We start from the raw sequence: 15,434 nt of genomic DNA, 5'->3' as shown, positions 1-15,434 counted from the left end.
ACTATTTTTTCATAAAAAGTAAATGTTAGATAATTAAAATATAGTAAAATAATCTTTCAAATTTAGGAAATCAGTTGTATATAATTATAAAAACAAATTTAAAACAATATACACATATTATTAGTATCGAATACATTATTTGAACATTTAAAAAATTATTCAATTATGTTTTTTCTTAATTTGATCTTATAGCATAACTTAAGAGATATAAAACCTCAATTAATTTATTTTATGAAATACAGGCTCATTCCCAACAGTTAAATGGTATGATAATTTGTATTAAGTAAACACATATAAAAAAAAAAAAAAGGAAAACTATATAATCATTACATATAAATAATGTAATATAAAATATAAGAGAATTTAAACAAAATTAAATTAACTCATTGGCAAGTTGTCTAATTGAGCTTAATACCTAGTTTAAAAAATAATAATTAATGGAATGATGATATATAAGAAATAAGGTACCAAGTGTTCCTGATTGGTATTAAAAAGTTGAGGGAACTTTTACTATAACCCAATTTATTGGCAGAACTGAAACCTTGATTATTAATAAGAATTATATGCATTATAAGTCTTCTCTAACATAAAACGTATCACTTAATTTAATTTCCGTGCAAATGGGACGTTTTATAAGTAATTTGTGACCATTCACCAATTTACCCAACGAAACTAATAAACTATCTTCTGGAATCATTGTTTCCTTCAGAATTGTCTGTGAAATAATAAATCATAAACATAATTTTAATATTAGTTTGCATAACAGATCAACATTAAAAAATTACTTCGCCTGTTAAAAAATCATTTGAATTGAATAAATCAAGCACAAACATCTCGTAAGTTGACACTACAACTTTGATCTTTCGTTCACCACGTTCAATTTTGGTTTTTGAATTTTCCTCATCATATGATCGTTTTATGGCCCCAAGCTGGCTATAACAAGTCACTTCCAATTCAGCTGTACCATACTGAGGTAGTAACGTTAAATTCTTTTTGGTCTCATATCTTGAGTATAATCTGTAGAATAATAACAAATATTGATCGTTTATCATTAAAAACAGTACATTATATGAATAACATATATTTATAATTTGTAGATATATAGGCATTTAAAAATTACTTATAGATTGATTTGTTTACAATGGTTAACCACTATTGACACAAGAAGTATAGCTTATAAAAAATAATTATTACAATATTGAAAGATCACAATTAAGTACTAACAGACATTGGTTCAATTAATCAGGATGGTAGGTAGGGGGAGGTAACATGACCCCCATGAAATGTCGTAAACAAAATTTTTTAGAATCTGAGTGGTATGGTACGGAAAATTAGTGTTTTTACAAATTATTATTTATTTTTAACCTGACCCCCCTCCGAATTAAAATCTTGGCTACGTCCCTGTAATTAGTTGACAAATACAAATAAAAATTATAATTTGATAAATTTATCATCTATTATTCAATACCTATCTCTAATAAATTAATTTGAACACTTCAATTCAGCGAAAAACTAAAATTTAAAACATACCATAATACTATGTACAGTGTAGAATGAATTTAATAGTAAAACGTGAAAGTGTAAGTAAATAAGAACAAGTAATAGCAATTAATAAACATACAAAAATACATTAATAGATACATGGAGTGAGCTTTCTGCAGTAAATAAATTACATACGATTAATAAGTCTAGTTTACTTAGAATCGTCTTAATCAAAATAATATTATAAAAAAAAAACAAATGTAAGATTTAATGGAATTTTTAAAATTAAATATCTACTGCTAACTATTATTGTACATTCTAGACTAGTGGTCTCAGAGGCGTTCTCAGGATATTTCTGGGAGAGGGATGAAAAAAATGGTTAAATAATAAGTCATAAGAATTAGCAAAAGTAGACAAAACTTTTATTACTAATATGTAAGAAAATAAAGGACCCCTTGGGGGAGATCTATCCCCCCCTGTGAGAACGCCCATGAGTGGTCTCTAGAATTTCAGAAAAAGCCAATCTCTAATTTTTAAAAATACTTTTTAGCTACACACATTTTTATTTATTTTTTTTTAAATATATATTAATTAATTAATATACCTAATTATGGTAAACAATTTAAAAAAAAATTATAATTTATACAAATCATTAATTTATTATCATAAAATAAGAAAAAATGTGATTGTATATTGCATACAATAGAACATCAAAATAATTTATTTTCATTTTTCTAATCAATGTAAATCTATTTTGATACAACTAATATTTAAGGTTCATAATGAATATTTTTGCGTAATAATATAAAATTATTTACTCGTTAAAATGTTTAAAAGCATTCATAGCAAATGATGGTACTTTGCACATTGGCTGTGGAGATACTACTCGACAATATACTGCACTTAATACATCTACATTAAGAACAAAAGGCCGCATAATACCCTAAATATAAAACAAAATAATATATTAGTTAGAACTCAAACATATAATCAGTGGCGGTTCGTGGGTGTTGGTGATGGGGATGCAACATAATGTGCAATATAATACTTCTAGTCATAGATATAACAAAATGTCAAATTTAATGTAATGTAATTTTTATATTTATTAAATAATGAACACAATTTATACTTAAAAAATGTATGATGACAACTACTAGCCGCAGGTCGCAGTAGAAAATTAATTAATATAATAATAATAGCGATTAGCAGCTGGTAACAACGAGCGTACACGCAGTTAATTTTAAAAACTGAAATGAACTACCCAATACAGTAGTGTATTTTACCGTATGAACGATTCTGCCTATTGTCCAAAATTTGAATATATGATCCGCACGCACACGATTACAGTGCCTGGCTTATAATATACGTATTCAGAATATTCTCTGACGACGCTGCTGGTCATCCAAACATTGCTCGTGTGTGCATACGTACCCATATTATGCTCCTGGTATACGAGGGAAACAAATTTAATGTTAACACACAATAATTAATGTTATTATAACTATTTAACTATTTAAAATTTTGTATTTTTAATAAGAAATATTTTTTAAAAATGTACAATTAATTTTCTTCTTTAAATTAAAATTTAGTAGGAGGTGCGATCGTCCCGTCATCCAAACCACAAGCCACCGCTGCATATAATATAAATATTAATTGTAAATTAAAATGCAATTACCCAAATAACCTTGTCAACTAAACCATGCTCATAATATTTTCTCTTGATAAAATTAGATGATAAAAACTTATCCTTGCACATTCTCTGAATTCTTGATACAAATAATGAATTATCACAGGGATCGGCATAAACTCTCTAAATGAAATTTTGCATTGTCATTGAATATTTGTATAATCTAAGTTAGGATAGGTATTATATAAAATTGAAATTACTTTAAATATTCTTATTACTGTATTTTCCATTCTCACATTAACATTCACATTATCAAGCAATCTCATGGCTAAACTACTTTCATAGAGATCTTCAAATAAGCTTTTATCTTGAAGACGTTTAGCTAAGAACGCGACTTTGAACAAATCAGCTGGGGTGTGATTTTTAAAAAACTGAAATAATTCATAAAATAAACTTAGTATCAACTGATCCAATATAAAATTGTAATTAATTTTATATTATTTAATGGAAATATTAATTAACCAACAAGATTAATTAAAAATTTTATCTGTAGTAACAATGTCAATCCTCTCCCCATCAAAGGATAACAGTTGATTTTCTCGTGTTCAAGTTTAAAACCACACAATTTGGCCAAATCACAAAATGTCTAAGCCCTTATCACAAAATAATAGTCATGGTACTATATCTAAAAATATTAACTAATAAATACTCTATGTAACCTAATATTGTAGGTAGTATTAGACACTAGTTGGTACTAAATTCAAGTCATGCCATAATGTATAGTGCACTTTAAAATATACTAGAAAGTATTTATACTTGATTTTGATTTTTTAGTAAAGCAACTCTATCATCTTCTAAAACCGTTCAACTAAACATAACATGCATAAATTATTAATGAAATCAGTTTGGTTTCAGCCTATAGTTTAAAAATGTTAGTGAAACATAACAATTTTACAAAAATATTATTCATTTTGTAAACCATGTATAGTAAGGTGTACATGAACATGAAGTCTGTTTTTAAAATTAAGTATCGCTGAAGTCATAGCTTTACAAAGCAGGCAATATTTACACAATATTATTTTCAGTATTCAGTTATATAGAGTAGATTTATGTATTATAGTTAGTAAAATTTACAGTATACACGTAAGTATACAAATTTGCTTAAGGGGTCGAGTCGATAACGCTAAGTGCAATTCATATGATGATAATACATAGAATGGCATTATCAATATCCTGATAAGAATAAATGTAAGCATTGCCTGCTTTGTAAATGGCAGCAACCTTTAATATCGCCCACAATTATTGTATAAAAATAGCTATGTAGTTATTGTATATATCTATGGTTTTTCGATCAAAGAGTAAACCTTATCGTGCTGTTTTTATAGGTCGTGTATGCAACCAGGCATTAAAGAAAGAAAGAAATCAAGGAAGGAATTTACTGAGGAAATCATGAGACAAGCTGGAAAGAATCTAGAAATAACTAGAACAAGAGAACAACAGCTTTATTAACAGAAGAAGAATTAAATTAATTACTATTTCTCATTAAATAATAAATTGCCTAAAGTGTTATTAAGTATATATTAAAATATAGAATTATATGAAGAATAATATTTACCATGTATTTTCCTTTTCTTAGTTTTTCGTCAATGAACTGACATAGATATGTAGGTATTAATGAATTCAATTTTAAGAAAACACTAAATTCATTACCAACAATGTCATAAAATAATTTGTTTTTGTTGAATACATTATTCATCAAATAATCAAATTTACCTTTCAAATTCAATAAACCCTAGAAATAAAAAATAATATAGTTATTTTCAATATAATATTCATTCAGAAAAATAGTTGTTTTATCAAGTACATTTACTGTTAAACAACATTTACTTATTAGGTATCTGGTACAAATATATTACCTGTATACAAGTTAAATCATTAGGAAGGCCTTCATTTGTTAGAACAATTGATGTTCCAAATTCACAAAAGTATGGACGCATACTATCAAACATCACTTTTAGACCACCGTCCACAGAACACAAAATATTGTACAAATGTTTTAAATTTTCATATTGGTCGTTCTTCAACATATAATCAACACTACAACTTTCCATCTGAAAGACATAATAGATATATAAACATATACAATTTGAATTTTACATTTATAATAGTTGGAGTAGTTTTGTATGATTAAAATAATATTATGTTAACCCTTACAATAGCATTTATATTTTTTAGGACGAGTTCTGTTGTAATAATATCACGTATTTCATTAATACTGTCTGTATCCAATTTCGATTCTATTCTATCCATTTCTTCAACTATTTTAGCATTGGCATTTATAAAATAATTATAATCATGGTATATCAATAAATAGTTCTCCCTTAATAACTGTAAGTAATATAAAGTTAAGCTTAAAAATAATAATATTATTCATGTTATTTTAATTCTTACTTGAAAATATTCTGTTGTTAATTTTAAAAACAAAGGTTTTACACGCAATTTATAACAGTCATCCATTTTTAACGCATAACACATTTTAGAAATACTCTCGATTAAAAGGCGATCAGCAGTTACTTGTTTATTATCTCTTATAGTAACTTGTTTCAATTCTGACAATCTTGCTTGGAAACATTTATGTACACTACCATCCTGAAAAATCTAAATTAGAAAGATAATGTCATAATAATTATGTAATGAGAAATCAATTTTTTCATTCAAACTTACTAAATTTTCAAATATATATTAAATAAATATTATTCATTTTTAAATTTACTCACTATATTACGAAATAAGAGTACTGCAAATATGTCAAAATGCTCTATTTTGTTAAATCCAGGATGGAAACTTTTCATATATTCCGTGACATTATATGTTATGGTTATAGCTTCTATAAAAATTTCCCAACTAGTAGCCAACGATTTTAAAAATATATCACTCGGTAGATTTATAAGCTGTGGCCTTTTCTGTTTATAAACTTACATTGGTTAATTCACTGAACTATTTTGTACTATACTACTAATAATACTTACTAATTTTTTTAAATACCATATGACAAAATTTTTAAAGTCATTGTCAAGGATTATGCAATAATTATATCCTAAACATGATACTAAGTGTGCTTTTTGATATAAAATTGATTTATTTATTGGTGGTTCTGTTTGAAAGAAAAGCCGTTTGAAGTCTTCCAATAATGACTTGTATATTTTTTCTTTATCCTCATCAGAGTATTTATTAAACACAAATGATACCTGAAATATTATTTTATTATGATTAATAATTAGATAAAATGATTGATCAAAGTACTTTTTAAGATATTTTAATGAGATAAAATATTTGACTTAATATTCCAACAAAAAGTGTTGAATTATCTAGATACTCCTTAACTAAATAGCTTATAGCAGTAATTCCCATACATTGATTTGTGTTATTAACCACTATTAAAAAATTAAATTTCTATGAATACCATGTATACTATGTATAGATTAAAGTATGTACTATGTATGTATAAACCATTAAAAATATATATTATATATATATCTTTAAATATATTAAATTGATAAAATTATATTATATGATTTATTCATTATAGGTAGTAAAAGATATTTATATTTTAGTATTCTTGTTGTATACAATCTACCTCACACTAGTTTACACATTTTTTTATACATCATAAGCGGTACACCATATACTTTTTATGCTTAATTAAAATAATATATAAATTCAGAATTATAATATATTTAATAATATACAATTATAATAATAATTCAATAATACATGTAATCTAGTCTTATTTTTAAAAAAGATTTTTATTTATATTTATACATCTTATAGTAATACAATATAAGTTAATAATGGGTAAAAAATTAAAGATAACATAACATACAAATGATAATCATAAAATATTTATATTTAATTCAATTGTTTTATTCTGTATTTCAATTTCATTCTCAAACTAATACCTCAACTCTCTGATCATTCATCTTTTGCACATTGCCAATACAGACTCTTCTTTCTCCCACTAAAATTTGAGGCTAATTTCCCTAAAGCTTTTTATTATTGTTATATTTATATCTAATGGAATTGTCTCGTACTGCAGTGGTTCGGCAACCCTTTTGATATCAGGGACCAAAAAATAAAAATAAAAATACACTTTATTTTATTCATGGTTATCAACTAATATAAATAAATAATGAGGTATTCCATATTTTTATACTAAATATAAATTGTTATCACAGGCCGCATAAAATTGCTTTACGGGCTGCGGGTTGCCGACCCCTGCCGTACTGTTAAAATTAAAATTAAATTATTGTTAAGATATATATTAAAAGAAACAATATTATTACAAAAAAAACAAATCTACACCATATCTGTTCACAAGGCTCATTATTCATTAATCTAGTTATGGGGGCATTTCGAGTATAAATAGTACAATGAAATGGCACATAAGATGAATTGGATTGTCTAATATGAGAACCGAGAACTAGAAAATTAAATTTAACTAGTAGCTCTGGACAATTGATAATACCATTTAATAATTTAGAAGCACAGACATATATATAATAACAAGATATCTGACTGTCTTCTTATCAATGATGCTGGCAGCAATTTACAACTTGGGCAATGTTAACAAAAATTTAATTGAACATAGTTGATTATAGAACACTAATGTTTTATGTTATGACTGTCCATGAATATGAATCATAGTATAATAATGTATAAGTATAAAACATCATGTAAGTGTAATAGTTTATAATAAGTTAAATTAATAAGTTTATGAAAAAATAATTATATTATTATGAATATTGAATAATGGTAGTATAATAAATTAGTATATGAAATATTATATTATAATATAGCCTACCTATAGGATTCATGATATCAAAACGATTAAAAAATGATAAGAATTTGTAAACATTTCCCAAGTGACAATTGGCGTTGGGCATCATAATTCAATAATATTGTTGTATATAGAGTCGGCTACCTAGTTATTATATATGTTTGTGTTTATAAGTAAAACAAAGATCAAGTCTAACCTAAAGAAACAATTTTAAATTACTTTGATAGCTTCAGTTGGACTAAACATGTAAGGATATCAAACATAGACCTATTACTGAGTGAAAAAATAGGCAATACAGTGATTTTAGAGCTATTGAATTATTGAAATCAGAAAATATTCTATTTACGATACCTAAAATTATGCGTCATAGTTTATGACATAAGCAAAGTGATCATTGAACAATAAGGAAGAGTCAAAATGCCTTTAATATGAGAAATTCTAGCCAATTTAATGACATAATACATTTTATAACTTTGAGTAATGCATTTTTTTTTGAATATATCATAATTTTCACTTATTAGCATTGAATGTGTAAGAGTTTTTAATTTTTACATCATTTATATAATATATTAAATAAAAAGGGAGATTTAAATAAAAAAATAAGAACCTTGAAGAATCCCTGATCATGCATTGTATACTGGTGAAACTAAACAAATATATTTATATATTATCTATAAAACATCAAGCTTAAAGAACCTACCTATCTAACATATCTATGTATACATATCTATATATATAAAATCCAAATACCACTGACTGATCGCTGTACCTTAAAAACTACTCAACGTGCGGACTTGAAATTTGGAATAGAGGTCCTCCTTCTCATATTTTCACCATGCAATAAGAAAGGATTTTTCAAAATCCGCATTTTAAAGGGTTGCTCAAACGAGGATTTTGAGATTTACGATGGAAATTTTGTTTATAATTTTTGTTTTAAATTAAATAAAAAAAATTAATTAATTAATTAGATTAATTTGTTCACAAATTTAGTGTGCAATAAGAAAGCATTTTACAAAATTTGCATATTAAAGTGGTGCTTTCATAAGATTTTTGAGAATCAAAACGGTCAATGAAAATATCTAAATTTTGAACACCGTTAAACCGAATATTAAATAACAAATTAATCAAAATTCGAATCATATTACAGTTTACCCCCGATTATCCGTAGAATAAGGTGGCAGGACATCCACGGATAAACGAATTCCGCGGGTAATCCGCAAAATTAAATTTTATAATAAAAACTAAATTGGAATTGAAAATTATTATTACATATTATTAAAACGTCGTTATCGAGTTATCGACTATGACAAATTCACAACCCAACTAAATCTATAATGATTTATAATGGAAAGATAATATAATACGTATATATTTTTTTGTATACATATAGGTATGTAGATGATTCCGTGGAAGACAGCGTATAATCAAGAGTAAACTGTACATAGAATTGGCATTTTTAACGAGCAATGAAGTAAGCAATACCAAGTCTGTCGGATCAGCTATTATTATTATTAATATAATATAAAAAAAAATTCGGTTTTCACCTGAGGTGACTTTTGCCCGGGCAACGCCAGGTGGGACAGCTAGTTAAATTATATAACACAAGAATTAAATTATTTAAATTTTGTTAATAATAAATTGAGTATGAATATTATAATTGTACATTACTACTATACTATGTCTATACGATTGCTTGTTGCAAAAAATAGTAATAAATAAAGTTTAAGCTATTTTCACCTAAACAAATATTGTATATAATAAATTTGTATACCAACAGAATTCCACGGATTTAACTGAATTTAACTGGCTTGTAATTCAAACCATAAACAAATAATGTATATAAGTACTGCAATTGGACAATTTAAATTATATAACATTATGTAATAGATTTAATTATTTATTATCTTAAGAATAGATAGATAAAATAACATTACTTCATTTGGATTGAAATTTGCATGACGTATTGCAATATCTTCCACTTGTCTGTCTGGGGTTGGTTCCATTTTCACTAAGAGGTAAATGTTAAACTGAAGCGTAGACAAAAAAGGAAGTAGAAATGCAGTTCTTCACTTTTAATCGTATAGGAAAAGTGCGTTGACTGGTCTGCTTATGGCAATGTGTTTTATAGCGCGTCACTACAAAATAACGTCCTGTAAAAAAATAAAAGATAACACACGTTATAATACATAATTCCAGTGAAAAAAAAAAAGACACCAAGAAGCAACTGATTTTCATTTGCCGTCTACGTACCTACCTAGTGACCGCCGACCGGTGGATACGGAGAATAATGCGCTAAAGTAGTGTCTACTCTTTTGGAATGTTTATAAGGACACAAACCGTAGATGCGCACATATAAACGGAAACGGAATATATCTGGCCAAAACAGATGATTAAACTTTTTAATTAAGTAAGAAACCGAGAAGAAATTAGGAGAATAAACGAACCACACGTTCTGCTCCGCGTAAACAACACGACTGTCACGCTCCGCTCCGCGTAAACAACAAAACGACGCTCACGCCAAATGCCAATACTGTCAGCGTTAGAGGTGGGCAAAAAACATCGATATTTTTCTCGAAAATCCGATATATCGACAATATCGATGTTTTTAACTTAGCTGATGTATCAATACATCGAAACATCGATGTTCAAAATATTTTGCCCTTCTCTAGCTCACCCAGCGGAGTAATAAAACACGGCACCAACGAGTTTCGATCGCTTTCCTCCGGCCGTGGCAACACTGCGGCTCGAATATAATCGAATATTCGATACGATGTAATAATTTTTTTTTTTCCCACAGAAACCCACAGAATATATTGTATAGTACAATATAATATTACATTATGTCTATAAGGTTAAACCGAAGGCAATTATCAAAAACTATTTTTTTTTCTATCAGCATCATTATATTTTAATTTAATATTATTTAAGTAACATTATTACGAGTATAGTGCGTGTTTATATACACGTCCTGTTTATACAAATCGAAAATGTGCATAATATTATTATTGCGTTTTATTATATTTTAGTTTTAAACTTTAAATGCGATCCTTGCAGTAATCGAGTAATCTACAAAATACGTTAACAAGTCGAGCGTCTTATTTAACTCTTACCTTAACGTCTTGCAATTTCGTTTAATAAAAAATTTAAATACTGTCTGATTATTAGAGGCTTCTAGAGTTAAATTGAATTCACACTATGTTATAGGCTGTATGAGCATTAAATTTGACTCTCACATATTTTATTTTGAGAGAGTTGCGTTAAACTGTTATTCATAATAATATATTATATCACTGGAAAGAGTAGAAAAAACTGAATATTAGGTTATAAAAAGCTGGAGCAATTTTCATTTGTTTGTTTGTCATCACATTTTGACTACAAAAATATTGTGTAACTACACTTATTGTCTATGAGTATAAAATTTAACTCTCACCTAAAGGCTAAAAACCTATCTATTATAAGCAAAATATATTCAGAGTAGGTATATTGTAAACATATTGTATAGTACAAAAAAATAACAAGAAAAAATATTTTAAGAATATGAAACTAAAACTTATTAAATTATAAGATTAAATTTAAATTAATTTAATATTCGAAAGTGTATTCATTATTGGTATCAGAAAGCGATAACACGGGCATCGAGCACACATTAATTAAACTCGATAAGAATGGTCAAAATATGTACGATCAGCTCATTATAGTATCAAATTATGATAAAATATATAATACATTTGGCCCTCAATAACAATTCAGATGTTGTGAAATAAGTGAAAAAAATGTCTATACTACGGTACCCGGTACCGTACACTGTACACGACACTGCCATCCAAAATTTAAAAAAAATATTTGAAAGCGCGTTAAAATAATTGTGTGACTTGTCTCTCCCTATTACGGTTTCTATAATATATTTAGATACCTCAAACATTTACCTATTGTTAGTATTTATTTATTCCACTTCCAGAAACTATCGTATCGAACAAAATTACAATATTCATAATGTGTATAATACACCGTACATATATTATGTAAATATGATACACATGCCTTCTAATTTATATTATTCGATATCAATACGATCCTAAAAAGTTAATTTTGAGTTAGTTATTATTATTTTTTTTTAATTCCATAATCTACACGTATATTCAGTCTCTTTTTTTTTTTGAGTAATAATATTCTACTATGTCAAGCGCATACAGAATGTAGATTATATTATAATATATTGTGTATTTAATCTTGACGACGGGCAATGAGGCACGTACTTAAGTATAATTGTGTACGTCTATTATATATATATTTCGGGAAACGAGGTTTTAATGTTTGTATAGCCTGCAAGATACCAGAATTGATTATTTTTTTGTAAAGAAAACATGAGTGTCCGACAGGATATTGAATTATAATTGAATGCATACTGACCTAATCGTTTATGAATTCTATATATTATATAGAACTAATTATCATTCGTTTTCAAAAGACCATTAATATACTCGCATGACGTTACACGATTACACGAATAATAGCACGCCGGATATTGATTTTAAACGAAACTAAATTAAATCGTTGACAGATTAAAGAGGGTCGCATTTTCGTATAAAAGACTAGGTACAAAAGGTAACATCTGCAGTGCGTGAGACCACACAAGGCGTATAGTTGTATACGCAGTTATAGGAAAGGTCCATCACAATTATTGTTTGAAAAACGTCTTGAATGCTCCGTAGGTAAATTGGCAAAAGTAAAATGCACTGATTTTCATATAGTCGATTGGCTGTTATCTGTAAGGCTGTAAAACGATTTCGTCCGTTTTATACCTTTTTATATTTGCAAAAAACACAATACGAGTTCGTGTTTTTATATTATAGTCTTATTAACAATTTTCCAATACACTATTTAAACATATGTATAAAATAAATAAAATTTTCAAAACCGATAAGTACCCTAAACTGTAGGTATAAGAATATAATAATGGGATATTTTATATAAATTATTAAGTACGTATATAATATAAGCGTAGCCGTGTAGGTATATAATTATTGTTTATATATAGTATTTTTAAATATATAGGGTATCGCTGTTATATTATGTCATAATATAAATGAAACAATTTCTAACAAAATCAGCAAATTACTTTTGTTGTCAGTCCTAAATCTGTAAAATTGAGAAGGAAATTTGTAAAAAGATAAGACGGGCGCATTCGTTTTATTGCGAGTGGATTTTCGGGTTGGATTTATACTATAATAAAATTCCACCGGAACTTTCATTTTACCTGACCACGACTATTTTTATTATATATTGCTGAACGGCAACTGTCGACTGTCTATTCTAAACATTCTAAACAACATCGTTACGTCGGCCAATAAAATATATCATATGGCAATATGAACGCATTCGACAAAATATTATTATACATTAGCCATATTTTAATTCGTTTGTTGATTTTAGATAAATACGATGAACTAAATAGTAAACAAATGTGGCAAAGTTTTGTTTTATATAAAGAAACTGGTATTGATCATTATTGTTGGTAATATATTTTTTAAATTAGTGTAAAAAATATAAGTAGCATAAATTATATATTATATAGTTTAAATAGGTACATAAAATAATTTGATTAAAGATTTGATTAGTTGACTCTGCAACCTTTTTTCAGGTAAAAAATCATACCCGTGGGATTTACAGGGAAAAACTATTTAGAAAATAATGACTATATAAGATATTAGTGGTACCATAAATGCTACTTTACGAATAATTAAGGTCCCCACACACTGCAGCGGTGGCGGTAAAATTCTATTGTCTCGGCGGTGGCGGTAAAATTGTGTCCAGACTCATTTTAACGCTACCGCCACCGCCACCGCTACCGCTGCAGTGTGTGGGCACCTTTACGGAGAATAAATCAAATCTTTAGATAGTTTTATTTGTATACATACAGTACCTAGCAAGGCCGTAAATTATTTGCGCGTCGTTTGTTTACCTGCGTCAAAATATCTCACATCAAATTCATATCAACATGCTGAACAATATAGAATTGTATAACAAAAATAATTTAATTTAATGATTTTCATAAATCATGTGTAATAAATAAATTCGAATTATAAAAAATAAATTGAATTTTTGTCATAATTATTTAAATGTACATAATAATATTTAAATGAACCTTTCTTTTGGCACATTAGTCACGGTTAAAATACAAATATACTTATATACATATTATTATTGTTTACATTATTGTGTACATGAATTTACAGATAGTGGCATTAATCATTCGTATATTGATATCGTTATAAAATGTACTATTGTTATAATAATTTGTGTTTATATAGCTTCAAAGATTATTCATTTTCTTAAATTTAAAAATAATCTAATAACAATAATTATCTTTCGTTAATTATTGTTTGTACCGGATGATATATTTATTTAATATTCTCAAATTTAAAAAATGATATATCACAATGTATTATACATCATTACAGTTTCCTTTATAATAATAATAATAATAATAATAATAATAATTGTGAATTCGAACAATTTTTTATCCGAATAAAATATTATCTAAATAAAATGTTAATAACGCTTCACTCTACGCACAAGTGCACGCATCTTTACTTTTTAAGTTTACGCCATTAACCCTTGTTGTTAAAACGAATCGATTTAGCTTTTACAAAGTTATTTTTAAAAATTAATAAACATAAATTTTTAATTTGACTTACTTCGTGTTTTTCTACCTCCGAATTCGTCAATTTGAGATGTGTATATTCTCCGCGTATTTCTGACATCATTCCGCGATATTAATAAATTTTTATTGAGGCATTGCAATCTTTTTTCGAACACATAAATATGATCTCACAAGTTTTCAATGTTTTTCTTTCCGTCCAACAACATACAACAAAATCCTCGATTTGAATTCATAGTTAATTCTTAAATGTACTTAAAATTCAAAAGTTAAAAATTACAGTATATAATAATAATATAATATTCAAAGACGTGTTGTTAAAGCCGTATGTCTCGACAGTGTCTCATGCAGCGGCTTATACTATTCAGTAATTTAATATCTAGTATATGATAATATAATACTTTGCGATAAAAGTCGATTAGTCAACCGTATACACTTTAATAAATTGTGTTTTCGCTAACTATAATCCTATACATTATTACCACAATATTATTTATCATAGTATTATTATATATTTTAAAACAGAAATGTCTGTGTACAATATTTGAATGTTAGATGCGTGCGAATTTTAAGATCAAAGTTAGAAAACAACTAGCACTTTTGGGTATACACATTTTTTTTTAGTGCTATTGTTAATTGTTATTCATGCGCAAATGATGTATAACCCAAAAATCGAACGATGCACAACTGTCTCACAAAAAAAGATCAAAATTAACAATAGCGATGCGCAACCGATGACCTCGGTGACATAGTGAATAGCGGTTTTAACTATAGAATATAGGGGTCTAATTTTTTTACGTGATTACTGCAAACCTATACTTGTACAC

General features: G+C 27.0%; 1 protein-coding gene across 5 annotated transcripts; it reads right to left on the bottom strand.

The window, feature by feature from the left end:
• Positions 1-272: 272 nt before the first annotated feature.
• LOC114127798 (cullin-3-like) lies at positions 273-14,925 on the bottom strand. 5 transcript variants are annotated; one of them, XM_050206797.1, is made up of 13 exons: positions 14,645-14,925; positions 9,881-10,096; positions 6,139-6,357; positions 5,887-6,072; positions 5,561-5,767; positions 5,324-5,497; positions 5,026-5,220; positions 4,725-4,901; positions 3,370-3,540; positions 3,158-3,292; positions 2,301-2,425; positions 786-1,017; positions 273-715 (listed from the first exon to the last, which is right to left on the bottom strand). In XM_050206797.1, exons 2-13 carry the CDS (start codon positions 9,947-9,949, stop codon positions 569-571), a joined length of 2,037 nt encoding a protein of 678 aa, XP_050062754.1. In that variant the 5' UTR covers positions 9,950-10,096; positions 14,645-14,925; the 3' UTR covers positions 273-568. The 5 variants fall into 5 exon arrangements, with proteins under 5 accessions (XP_050062754.1, XP_027847925.2, XP_050062753.1 ...); XM_027992124.2 differs by lacking the exon at positions 14,645-14,925 and adding an exon at positions 10,197-10,464; XM_050206796.1 differs by lacking the exon at positions 14,645-14,925 and adding an exon at positions 10,201-10,464.
• Between the last annotated feature and the right edge of the window lie 509 nt (positions 14,926-15,434).

This window comes from Aphis gossypii, chromosome X (assembly GCF_020184175.1).
Source record: "Aphis gossypii isolate Hap1 chromosome X, ASM2018417v2, whole genome shotgun sequence".
NCBI lineage: Eukaryota > Metazoa > Arthropoda > Insecta > Hemiptera > Aphididae > Aphis > Aphis gossypii.
This window is presented reverse-complemented; position numbering and strand designations above follow the sequence as displayed.